Source organism: Dipodomys merriami, unplaced genomic scaffold, assembly GCF_024711535.1.
Source record: "Dipodomys merriami isolate MVZ:Mamm:240054 unplaced genomic scaffold, mDipMer1.0.p SCAF_2, whole genome shotgun sequence".
In the NCBI taxonomy this organism is placed as follows: domain Eukaryota; kingdom Metazoa; phylum Chordata; class Mammalia; order Rodentia; family Heteromyidae; genus Dipodomys; species Dipodomys merriami.
The window spans coordinates 36,745,290-36,758,770 of record NW_027203381.1 but is presented as its reverse complement, the minus strand read 5'-3'; the positions used below and the strand labels follow the sequence as shown (position 1 = coordinate 36,758,770).

General features: G+C 44.2%; 1 protein-coding gene across 3 annotated transcripts in view; it reads right to left on the bottom strand.

The window, feature by feature from the left end:
- Nucleotides 1-988: 988 nt before the first annotated feature.
- Nucleotides 989-13,481, bottom strand: part of Kctd1 (potassium channel tetramerization domain containing 1) — a 189,434-nt gene continuing 176,941 nt past the window's right edge. For all 3 annotated transcript variants that reach the window (XM_070029408.1, XM_070029409.1, XM_070029407.1), the window contains exons 4-5: nt 7,118-7,423; nt 989-1,963 (exon numbers count right to left, since the gene is read on the bottom strand). In XM_070029408.1, coding sequence (XP_069885509.1) covers nt 1,805-1,963; nt 7,118-7,423 — 465 coding nt within the window. In that variant the 3' untranslated portion in view covers nt 989-1,804. The remainder of the gene's footprint in view (nt 1,964-7,117; nt 7,424-13,481) is intronic.

Sequence of the window (13,481 nt, the reverse complement as noted above, 5' to 3'; positions counted from 1 at the left end):
AAGTAATATGGAAATCTCAGGACTCTTATCTTTCTGGATAATAAGAAAAATAAAATATAAAAAAATATAATAAAAGAGTGATTGATCTTGCATGGAGATCCCCTTATTTCTTCCAAACCTGTAACACATTACTTTGAAGATCTTTTGGGGTACTGCTATGGTAGAGCCAAGTTAGCCACACATTCTCTATTACTTTTACTGGGAGGTGGTGGATTTTATTTCACTTCTGTTCTGGCCTTGGCGGGCTGGGTGTCTGCTCAGCCCACAACATGTAGCAGAAACACCCTGTGTAGGTCCAGGGCTGGCCTGCAGGAGGACTGTGGCTTCCACTGCTACCTTTTTGAAATACTTACTGCTTAGAAAACTTCTTGCCAATGGCCCTGAGGCTGCTTGGAAGGCAATGGCTATATGAATTGTAGCCATTTGGATGAACCATCTGGGACATCCCCTGGATGATATCATACCTCTGCATGACATCGTGCCTCTGGATGATGTCACACAATGTAGAAGCAACCATGTGTGAGCTCCAGCCAAGGCCAGGGAGCTCACGAGCAGCAGAGAACCACAGGAGAGGATGAAAGATTTAAGCCACACCATTCTGGTGTGGTTTGCTCTGAGGAACTAATACAATAAAACTGAAAGTACAAAAGAAGAAAGACTGGGCAAAAGGGTATTGCTCAAAGGTTGAGAAGAATGTTCTTGGCTTGTGTAAAGTTCTGGGTTTGATTTTCAGCACCAAAGAGAGAGAGGGAGAGAGGGAGGGAGGGGGGAGAGAGAGAAACCAAAAGAAGACTTAATAGAGCATAAGAGACATTTGCTGAGTTGGAAGAGATCTTTCAAGAACAGATATCAACACCTGTATCCTTTAGTGGATTTTGATTTCAAATCTGGCTCCTGCTGTAACGTTTTGATAACTCAACCTCAAAAAAAATGGGGGGGGGGAAATCATTTTAATCCATTATCCCTACATGTGTGTTTCACACAGACCTTATTTTTTAAACAGAGTTTATTGTATTTAATACATTATAAAATTTGAAAAATTGTAGGAAAGCAGCACACTCAGACTAGAGCATCTCTAACAAGTAATAATTCTGGCCCCTTTGCAAAACTGATCAGTTTTAAAAAAACAAAGTAAAGTTCACATCTGTGAGGCTGACAACAAAAAGTGTCACTCCTGTACAAACAACATGTCGAATGTCATGCCTACGGTCCTTCTGATCCAAGGTGTTCCAGGAGCTCCTCAAGTCCCACCTGGTCCCCACCCAAAGGGACATGAAACTTCCATAAGTAAAGAAACACCATGCAGGGTGTTTTGGTTTTGTTTTTTAAAAAATAAAAAAAAAGGAAAAAGAAAGACAAAGGAAAAAGAAACAATGGATGGCTGTTGGCAATGGAAACAGTAAGAAGACTGTGTCCTTCCGCTCATGGCTTCATTTTGGTCAGAGGCCTTGAGAGGCCTAGGACACTTCCCGACCTTCACAGCACCAACTGTAGCTATCACCTTTTTTTTTGTTCTTTTCTTTTTTTCTTTTTCTTTTTTTTTGCATTTCCTACTTTTTGACATATATATATATTTATATTTATATATATTTTTTTACACCTTGAGAATATCACTATTCCAATTGTTCCCATGTGAGTACAGGTGTGATCTCTATTTGATATAAATGTGTCTTTTATTCAATTTTTAGGTCCAGAACTTGATTTGCTGTCCCAACTGCACATAAATGTCCCACTTCTGATTGTGTGGTCATGTATGTTTTCCTCCTTGTTTGTTTGTTTGTTTTTGCGTAAGAAACATGTCTGTTTAGTCCAGAGGCTCTTGTTTTATTCGGATGACAGAAGGTACACGGGCTGTCCGCCTCAGCTCCCTCCGGAGGACGTATTCACTGAACTGAGACGAGTCCACTCCTCCCCCACAGGAGCCCACAATTTCAAATCCTCTTTGCTGCAACCTCTCAAGGACCTGTGAGGGACCAAGACAAACATCTGGTTAGAGATATCCGTCTGTTGGCCCACAAAAGCACCCCCAAACAACTGTTCTTCTACAGGGTGAGGTCATATGCAATTTGGGCCTGCCTCCTCCAAAACTATGTCCCTCTGAATTTCAACTGTTCAAGAAAGACCTGGGTTTGAAGGGATGGAGTGGGTTATACACATTTCTAATACCTAAATCATGCCTTTGCCAGTTTGCTTTTTTGCATGTTAGCTATAATACCCGGGGTAAGAGCCTCCTCATTTTCTAGATGAGGAAACCAAAGCTTGTAAGTCAGAAATGGGTTTGCAAGGCCAGGCTGTTTTGTCTCAAATCCCATGTTGTTGGTTTTTTTCCTTGTTTTTTTTTTTTTTTTAAATATGAATACTACCCTCCCTGAAAAACATAAGAATTCATATTTTAAAGCTCATTTACCGGGCTGGGAAGGTGGCTCAGTGGTAGAGCGCTTGCCTTGCATGCCTGAGGCCCTGGGTTCCATTCCTCAGCACCACATAAGCATAAAGAAAAAAGCCAGAAGTGGTGCTGTGGCTCAAGTGGTAGAGCGCTAGCCTTGAGCTGAAGAGCTGAGGGACGGCGCCCAGGCCCAGAGTTCAGGCCCCACGACTGGACCCCCCTCCCCCAAAAAGCTCATTTACCTCTGAAATATATTCTATGAGATGATAAAGACAGTAGTATCTGAATTTACTTAGCCAGTGATCCATTCATACTTTCCACTTCCTCAGTAGTGAGTTCTTATTTACAGTTCAGCTGGGAAGACTGACATACTTTAATAGCAGAACAAATGGATTACTGAAGACAGTAAGGGTTCCTTGCACCTTTTCAAGATTGTGGCATTTGACATATATGTATTGCCTTGCATAAACCCAAGGGAAGAATAGATACAATGAAATCTATCCAAAATGTTTCAGATCTATACACACTGCCCAATCTATTGTTGAACTCTTAAATCAAATGCCTACCATCACAAAGATCCCTGCATCTGCCACTGCATGTCTGACACCCTTCAAGGTGGGAAACAGAATTGGCACCTCATAGGCAAAATTACAGCTCATCTACAGCATTCTTTTCTTCAGCAATTCTTCACATATCATACTTTCAAATGCTTCCTGCTAGTATTCTGGATATAGTTAACAAAATCACTTCTATGCTACTTTAAAGGCAAGAGATCACAATTGTAAATCTTGAGGGGAAAAAATCTGGTTAAATTTTTTTTGGTGCCTATCCTGGGGCTTGAACTTATGTATGGCCTGTGTGCTCTCCTGGAGCTTTTGTGCTCAAGGCTAGTGCTCTACTGCTACAGACATAGTTCCTCTTTTGACTTTTTGGTGGTTAGTTGGAGGTATGAGTCTCACAAAATTTTCTGCCTGGGCTGGCTTCGAACCAGGGTCGTCAGATCTCAGCTTCTTGAATAGCTAGTATTATAGGTGTGAGCCACCAGCACCTGGCTAATTTTTTTCTGAAATGAAATAAAATGTTATTAAATAATTGTCAAAAATGTTGCCAATAATAAAGTACATTGCCAGGACACATCTGTAATCCTAGCAGAGGTCGGGATTATACCTAGGCTAACTACTGAGATTCTGTCTCTAATAAAAACCACCATTTAAAAAGATAATGTTACCCTTCCTGTTTTTTTTAATATTGTTACTTCCATATGGAAAATAATCTATTTTGTAAGATTGTTTACTAGATGAGATTGGAAAGCCACATTATGCTTTCTAAAAATTGAAACTTCAAATCCTGGCAAATTAAAGCAAAGCCACAAGTCCTTTAGAGAACAAAATCAGCATTCCAGTGCCATGCGCTGTCTCTGCAGGTAAACTAACAACACACACACACACACACACATATGACAGCTGCCTAGGGACAGAGTGATGAAAATGATCCTTAAGTTCAAAATCAAGATGTGCCTTGGCATATAAAAAGGCAAAGAACACCTCACTCAAGGAGAATTTCCCAACAGAGCAGGAATGCAGCCTGTCAGCAAGAGACACCCAGTTTCCTCAGTAAGGTTTCTTTGCCAGGACTAGAGAGAAAACAGAAAGACAGGCAGCCATGAATGATAACAGTGAACTCTGATGCTCATTTTCCTTTCAGGGTTGTGATGGCCACTAAGTTTCTCATATAAGAAAATCCCTGACATCTTTCTCAGAGGATCGCATGTAGACAGTGATCCGTGCTGTGAGGTATTCAAGTACTTACTTCACTGTCATGCAAATAGCTTATGAAGTGTGCATGTGTGCATGTATGAATGTATGTACGTATGTGTGTCTGCATGTGCCAGCACTAGGGCTTTAATTCAGGGCCTGAGCGCTATCCTTTAGAGTCTTTCCTCAAGACTGGCACTCTACTGCTTGGGCCACAGCTCCATTTTAATTTTTTTTTGTTAATTGGAGATAAGAGTCTCACAGACTTTCTTGCCTGGATTGGCTTCAAACCTCTATCCTCAGATCTCAGCCTTCTGAGTAGCTACTGTTACAGGCAGCAGCCGCCAGAGCCTGGTGATAAAACTATCACTTTTAACTTTCATTCGATAGCCAGATTCCTTAGATTTAGCAATTGCTTGAGAGAGTTTAAATAATTCCGTGGAGTGGTAGGAGTCAGACTTCCTATCAGGAGTCTCTGTGTGCCTGCAGGCAGGCATCTATTTCTTGGTGGGTGGAGAAGGAAGCAAGATCAGGTCATGGCCATGTTGCCCGATGATGTTAATCTAGATGAAAATTTCCACATCAGATCTGGGCAATGTGTCAAACATGTGAATTGATGCAAGGTGTTCACTGGCCAGGGGGGTGGAGCTGAGGTCTTCTCTTTTGGCTCTGAATGCTCCTCTTCCTCCATGCAACATCTGGCAGCAAGTATGGGAGGGGTAAAGCTTTGGGCATCTCAGGCATTTACAAACAGAAGACCTACTTAGGGGCACAGTTCAGGTCACATACCCCCAGGGGGCGCTACCCACACAGGTGAGACTATGATTGTCACTGGAGCAGTGATGTAGGTATGTGCCTACTGGAGTGGCGTATTCTGCCATATGTTTCTGCTGCTAGGCTCTGAGACAATCGCATATAACTCTGAAAAGTTATAAATAGTTGTGGAAAATTCTTCCAGAAGTAGTATGGGCTAGTGAGTGTTTGTAGTCTTCAAGTTCTGGGAGATATTTTGTTAGCTAAATACGGGACAGAGTCATGGACCCATGCCAACTGGAGAGAGGGAAGGAGAAATTCACTTCAGATAGTTTTCTGTTGAACAGATCTGCATGCAAGACTCAGATGTGCCTCTAGTTTTTATAGAATGATAGAAATCGGCGGTGCTCATCCATTTGCACTGTTTTAAGAGGGCAATGCATCCCTGGCCCTGGCCTGAGGGAAGGCCACATCCATGCTGCATGTTTGGCTAAGACAATGACACACCCACCAGCATCAAGGAACTTGGCACTTCACATGGAGTAAACCAGTTCTGAATCCCACCCTACTCTTCTCCTCCCAAGACTTTTTCCTCTCAGGCCTGTATTTCTAGCTACTCAGGAGGTTGAAATATAAAAATCTCGAATTTGAAGCCAGCCTGGACTCTTATCATCTCCAATTAACCACCAAAGCCAGAAGTGGAGCTGTGGCTGAAATGGTAGAGTGCTAGGCTTGAGCAAAAAAGTCTAGGCCTTGAGTTCAAGCTTCAGTATTGGCACACGCACAAAAAAGAGCTCAGCCACAATTGGGCATCAGTGGCTCATGCCTGTAATACTAGCCATACTCAGAAGGCTAAGTTCTGAGGACCAAGATTCAAGGCCAGCCTGGGAAGATAAATGAAGTCATCTCCAATTAGCCAGCAAAAAGCCAGAACTGGAGGTGTAGCTCAAGTTGCAGAATGCCAATGAAAGAGTTGAATGAGAGTCTGAGGGTCTGAGTTTCAGCTCCAGTATTGGCACAAAATCTCAGTCACTCTGGGCTTTTTCCTTCCACCCCATAGCCTTGGTCAAGGTACTTGGCTGGGTCTACATTCAAGACACTTGGTACACTGACCATTGCTTTCCACCAGATCCCCTGCTTTGCTGCTTTCACCTGCCGCTGGAGTATCCATTTTATTATTTTATTTTACTTTATTGTATTTTATTATTATCTTTACGTAGTTGCACAAAGGAGTTTCTATTGAACATGTCAGTTTGAGTACAATGCATCTTAATCACTGTCACACCTTTCTTCATTGTCCCTCATCTCTCCCAGCCCCACACAGCCCCTCAATTTTCCTACGTCCATTTTCACGTAGATACATTGAATACTATGACTGCAGAATGGTCAACACAGTCACCATACTTAATGAAATGAACAGAGTATTTTTTGTTGTGGTGGTTGGTTGTGGGGTTTGAACTTAGGACCTAAGTGCTGTCCTGAGCAGTTTTGCTCAGGGCTAGTGCTCTACCACTTTGAGCCACAGTGCCACTTCCAGTTGTTGTTTTCTTTTTGAGTGGGTAATTGGAGATAAGAGTCTGATGGGGACACCTGAGCTGGCTTTGAACCACACCCTCAGATCTCAGCCTCTTGAGTAGCTCCTGGCCTGAGTATTCATTTTTAAGTGCAAAGTTCCTCTTTGGCTCTGAGTCCTCCCATGGCTTTCTATTGGACTCACACAAGCAAACGGATCCAGATGAAAAGAAACCAAAAGCAGAATTCTCCAGTGCTTCCTACAATTGTGGGGGCAGGGCCCCCACAATTGCCTGTGGCCACCTGTGGCTTCATATCTCCCTCTGTGACTAATTTCCTTCAAGCCATTCTGGCTTTCATTCTACTCCTCAGTGTCTTCAGAATGCACACATTCCGTTCTCTGAGCTATTGACCCTGGATCTGTCCTCACTACTACTTGGGGAATGTTTGTGTTGTGCTCTACCTCACCCCTAGAGTGCCAGCTCCATCCGCTCTCTATCTTATCCTCTTCTGTACTTCTAATGCTTAACCAGAGCCTGGCAGATAGTAGGTGCTCAGTAAAGACTTGAGGAAGTAATGAATGTCATAAAGGGGTGACTACCTACCCCCACAGAATGGTTCCCACAAGACACCCACCCCACTGTCTGCAGGAAAGGCCCTGAGTAAAGGTGGAGTTAAGTAACAGCGTTTAGAGTGTCACATGATGCCATACCTGGACTGAGTTAAGGTGACAGTAGCCATTTAGGGGAAACCTGATGACGTGCGTTGAGTCGTGATTCCAGCCTGCATTGACGGAGTTACACATTACGTCGCCGATCTCTGGAAACACTTCTTCTATCAAGGACTTGTCGCCGCTGAGGGTGATCCTCTCTCCGAGGTCTGGGGCCACACGTACCACGAGGCACTCACAGGGCCGCGAAAAACGGCCAGTTTCTCTGTCTTGCTTCCATCGTTCCAGCTCCAAAAGCATGGGCTGTAGCTGAAAATATTTTGCCTCTTCATATAACAACGTATAGTCCTGCGGAGGGGGGGAGGGGAACCACAGGGCGTTTCACAGGGCAAAAATACACACACGCACAGTTTGGAGAATCTCCACCTCATTGTTTGTTTTGAGACAGGGTCTCCAACTCAGCATCCTCCTGTCTGAGAGGGCTGGGCTTGCAGATGGACGCCACCTTACCCGACAGCCTCTACATGTATCTCTGGCATTCAATAGTTAAATCTAAGTGTAAAGTTTCCTCTTATAACACATGTAAAGATGCGGTTTTCCTCCCTTCCTCTCTTGTGTCTTCCTCCCTCCCCCACTCTTCTTTTTTTTTTTTTTTTGGACAAAGTCTTGTGATGTAGCCCAGGCTGGCCTTAAACACAATCCTCTGGCCTCAGCCTCCTGAGTGCTGGGATTATAAGTCTGTACCATCACATCTAGCTCTGGGATTTATCCCATTCAGAAAGCACCATGACCCAGTCTTCAAACATGGTGGCTTTTCCTTAGGGGAAAAAAAACTGAAATAAAGCAGAAATCTAATAAACAGGTATTGAAATACACACCCAAGTGACTGAAGGAGAAGACACAAGAGAATAGAGCAGGGGGAGGTAGCAACTTAGGAACAGGCTAACAAGCAGGTCAATATTTGGTTTAAATGTAGCTATGGTCACAATCATTTCTAGGTGTAAGATAAGTGGACACTTGTCCAGACATGTTGACTAAGAATGCTTTAGTCAACTGACACCAGCATTTTCTGCCTTCCTTCTTGGACTGGAATTAGTAGATGGTGCTGGTGGCTCACATGCCAGCCAATGCTGTAACCCTGTGGCCTGAGGCTTTCAAGACCATGGGGCGGAGGGAGACACTGGAGATGACCACACACAGGACTGATTTCATGTCTCATTTTTACTCTTTCTCTTGTAAACCAAGCAAACATACAGCACCTGCACATTTATTCAGGATTTCCAGAGAAAACAGCAGAGTGACAAAGGCTCTAGTGGTTCCTTAGCTGTGTAATCCACGTTTCATACTGAGAAACTTGAGTCAGATGCTGTGGTGGATACTCATCTGAGCAGAATCAGTCTTTTTCTTGTCCTTCCTTGGAACCCATAATAATGATCTGATCATCTGCCCTGCACATTTCTCTACTTGGGAGATACAGTTTGGCTTTAAGGAGGTGAGAATTAATCAAGACTGGGAAGATCTGGGGTCTCAAGTCTAGAGCTCTGACATCTGTGAATTATAACAAGATGCTGACTCAAATAGTTTACTTACTTCTCATGATGACAGTTTACAAGGAAACTTAAAAATGACAGAGAGAGAGAGAGAGAGAGAGAGAGAGAGAGAGAGAGAGAGAGAGAGAGAGAGAGAGAGAGAGAGAGAGAGAGGAGAGAGAGAGTGTGTGTTATATAAGCAAAGCAAGCCAGAGAGTCTTCCACTGCCTTTTATTTTCCTATGAGCCTGCATTACAAATTGAGCACAAGGAATAATGTGGGAATAGTCATTGTCTTTCTAAAGCCAGGGATTCTCCTTCACTGACTAGGGCTCCTAGAAAAGCTGTTTCTTCTGGCCCTAACATTTTGTGAGTTCATGTCCATGACCAAAACTTGATTTGCCAATTTCTTTCCTAACTCAGAGGTAATGGGACTGAGGGGTAGTGGTTCATGCTTAGCATGCTCTAGGTCCTGGGTTCTATCACCAGCACCCCATGAAATAAAACCAAAGGTTTTATTTCAAAGGCTAACTGGACTTGGGTTTAGGGTTTCCCCATGCTGACTGTGAGTTCCCATTGTTTTTTCCCCTCTAGATTCACAAACTACCATAAACTACACTGAACCTGGCTATAGATGGACAAAGGGCCTTCCAATATGTCACCCAAATTCATCATGATCTGTTTTTGAAAAGCTAAAGGAAAAAACAGCCCCTTTGATTTACTTATTTACTAGGTCTACATGCATGTATTTAGAGACAAGGTTCTACTGTTGTAGCCCAAGCTGAACTCCAACTCAAGATCCTCCCGCCTTAGCTCTCTGAGAGGGGGATTACACTGATTTGCCAGAGAACAGCTGAGCCCCTGTGAACAGTTCACGGTGCCAACATCCCGTTAAGCACGAGCCAACCCAATCACTAAAGGTTGCTCTTATTCTGTTAAGGTTTTCTGCATGGCCAAGCGCATGCTGGCCATTCCTTCTCCTGGCAGGATCTCTCTTATTTGTCTTTGTGAACTTCTTTACATGTTTGTAGTTGCAGTTGATGAAAATCTCCCTGCAAAGTGGAGAAATCTCAGTCTTTTCTCCTTCCTGAAGCAGGCTTCTATAATTTCATTAAATCCCATGCTTTTAGGCTTCAGCATGGTTCTTTTTTTTGGGGGGGGTCCGGTTGTGGGGCCTGAACTCTGGGCCTGGGTACTGTCCTTCAGCTCTTCAGCTCAAGGTTAGTGCTGTACCACTTGAGCCACAGCGCCACTTCCGGCTTTTTTCTTTTTTTGCTTTGGTGGTGCTGAGGAATCGAACCCAGGGCCTCATGCATGCAAGGCACGCGCTCTACCACTGAGCCATCTTCCCAGCCCCTCAGCATGGTTCTTTGGTCCTGTGCAGAACCCTTTTTTCTAACATCTTCCCTTACCCTCTGTACTCTTCCCATAGGGGTGTGTGTGTGTGTGTGTGTGTGTGTATGTGTGTGTGCACGTACTCATGCAGTCCCTGGTGTAAAGTTTTCCCTGGGTTGAAATCAAGAGCTCAGCAGGGCTACCTTCCTTCTGCAGGCTGTAGAGAGACCTTCCCCTGTCTCTTCCAGCTTCCAGAGGCTGCTAGGAATCCTGGGCTCTGGCATTGATCTGGTCACATTCTTTAACTCAGAGCCTCCTGTGCTCTCTCCCATCTTCCCCTGCCCCAGCACTCCTACCCTCCCCCTCCCCATTTATAAGGCTCTGGTGGCAGGGTGCTGGTGGCTCATTCCTGTAATCCTGGCTACTCAGGATTCTGTGATTTGAGAAACAGGATTCAAAGTCAGCCCAGGCAGTCAAATCCGAGTGACTCTTTCCAAGTAACTATGCAAATGCTAGAATTGGAGGTGGCTCGAGTTGCAGAGTGAAAAAGCTGAACAAGAGCAAAATGCCCTGAGTTCAAGTTCAAGCTCTGGAGGACAAATGCACAAATGTGCATGTGTGTGTGCGTGCATGCACACACACACACACACACACACACACACACACAAATCCTACCGCACACAGGACAGTTCTTCCCCACAGAACTATTTGGACTCAAATGTCAACAGCATGGAAGTGGAAAAACAGCTTATTTTGAAGCATGTAGCTCACTGACAAAATGTCCTACCCTAGCATGGTGGGTGTGGTGGGCTGGTTATGTGGTTGCCCACTGGTTGTTTAGCATGAGGTATCAGTATCACTGGAGATGTAGTCTCTCCCCAAAGTATTTCACTTAAACCCATTCAGCCTTTAGATCAAACTTTCAGTTAACAGGAAATTAGGGGAGCAGTTGATGAACTAAATTGACTTTATTGGGATACGTGGAGATGACATTTATTATCATATCAATAGGGATCAGGGTGGAGAGGAAAAAACCTACAGGCCGAAGCCAAATTCAATATGTGGTCAGGACTCTTGGGAAAGTACAAGTGAAGTACATTTTGAGGTCAACTAGGGAAACTGGAATGTTATTAATGTATTTGAGAACATACACTTTTAGTAAAATGGAAAAGAAGATTATTGTTGCAATAAGCACAGAAAAATGTCCAGAGGACTATGCATTAAGGTTTTAACATTGACAGTCTGACAACAGAAATATGCCGTTTAGATTTTTAAGTTAATAAGAATTTTTCCTTTTATCCATTTTACTGGGGTTTGAACTCTGGGTCTGACACTGAGCAGACAATTTCTCTACTACCTGAGCTACACTCCCACACCATTTTTGCCTTGAGTTATTTTTCAGAGAGAGGGTATGGTGCTTTTGCCCAGGGTCAGTGTTTGACCATTATCCCCTGACTTATATCTCCTGTATAGCTGGTATTACAGGGAATGCCCAGATGTCTAGTGTTTTAAACATAGCCCCAAATAGGAAAATTAGACATTGTCTGGCAACACATTTATCTATATCTAGGAATAATGGACATAGAGACCAGAACAGATATTATTCCTGTGGAGTGGGTTGTCAAATTAGATGTTCAAAATAAAAGGCTAAAGAGCATCTTATGGTTCCCCATGAAAACTAAGACCATATCTCTGGACTCCTGGTGTATTAAGAATTGCAACTGCTGTGTGTATGCATGCACGTGTGTTCATTTATACATGCCATGCACACAGGTGCATGTGTCAGAGATAAAGTATCAATCAACAAATGAGTACAGCTTGGGACAGGGGAAGAAGGGAAGAAGGTCAATCATATTCATAATAAAACACAACAGAGAAATTGTTCAAGCGCTTATTCAGAGAACAGACCCTGAACGCCTTTAGTGGAGCCTGGTCACCAGCAGTGGTGGTATTCTGAAATATGAAATCATGTGCATTGTTAAATGGACATCTACCTGAGGCAGCACCTTTGCAGAGTTCAATTTTAAGAGGTGCAGACTGCTAGGATTTATGTGATCAACAAATACTATCTAGCAGTCCCAGCAGAAGAGTTCCTCTTCACACGCAAAGGCCGTGTCCCTTTTCCAGGGCCGGGAGGAAATTTCTTATAAGACATCAGTCATAGGGACTGGGCAGTCACATGCACACCTGTACTGTGACTTGCAATCTCAACTGCATGGTTGCTCTGGATGCAATTTCACCATATGCCAAATTGCTACCTCAGCTTCCACCCTCCTTCTGAGGCTCCTCCTGGAAGCCCTGACATTTACAGAATCATTTACCTGGAGGTTCTGTGTCTCTAAGGTCCTGTGGTAGGTGAGTTTCTTTTGACAGCCTCCCCTCCACCCCAGCATGAGCTCCAGTTATTAAAGGGGTGTGTCCTGCACTCAGATTTGCTTTGGTGGCAGTGGAATCCTCAGGGAGCACAGGCAAGCTACAGAAAAGCTTCTGTCATGCCATGCCTGTGTCTCCTGACTCTCCTTAGGTCACCACGGTGTCCCTCTTCAACTTTCCATTAAAGTTGATCTGGTCCATTGAGGTCACTTTACTCTAATACTCTTGTGACTCAGTTTTCTAACAGATGGTGCTGAAACTTGGGACAGTGTTCCCTGGAGGACTCTATAGTCTTTGTAGGGGATGATCTCTCTGTGTCTCTCTGTGTCTCTCTGTCTCTCTCTCCCTCCCTCTTCATATCCCCCTTTCCCTTTTTCCCTTCCTCCCTAATGGCTTTTTAAAAAAAAATTGTATTTATTTTGTGTTTATGTGGTACCAAGGAATCAAACCTAGAGCCTCATCCATACTAGACAAGCACTCTACCACTAAGCCACATTCCTCGCCTTCCCTAATGGCTTCCTGAGAGCCAGTTCATCTTCAGAGCTTACTCTGGCTCAGCGGTGGCCTGAATGTGACCTAGAGCCCTGGCTCTTGCTGCCTCACTGCCACACAAGGGGGTCTAGGTCTTGACGTAGATTGACTTGACTAGTAAACTCAGTTGTAGCACCACTGGAAATCAATCTCTCTCTCCCCTCTCTTTTACTTTCCAAAATAGCAGTTTTCAGAGAGCCAGGTGGTCCCTCAAGCCTACTAAGAGGGGTGTAGAAAGTCCCCAACCCTCCCCACCTAAACTGGGGCCTGTGAGCTACTTGAAGTCCCCACCCTTACAGGGGCCCAATTTCCTCTGCTTAAGTTGGTGAGGCAAGATATTGACCTAGGTCTTTATCTTTATCTGCTGCTAGTCCATGATTTCTCCAAATCTCCTCTCTCCCTTTCTCTCTCTCTCTCTCCCACGACCTCCACATCAGAGTTTACTTGCCATTTGACCACTACCATACACCACCAGCCATCACTCCTGTGGGAATTGTGAGGATAACTGCCCTCACTCAGTCCACCCTCTGGGAGCAAGTCAAGGCCATCCTACTATTTCAGGCAACCTAAGGCTTTGCTTACCCTGCCCTGCCCAGCACAGACCCCAACCCTGAAGAACCCAGTCCCAGCAACCCTTCG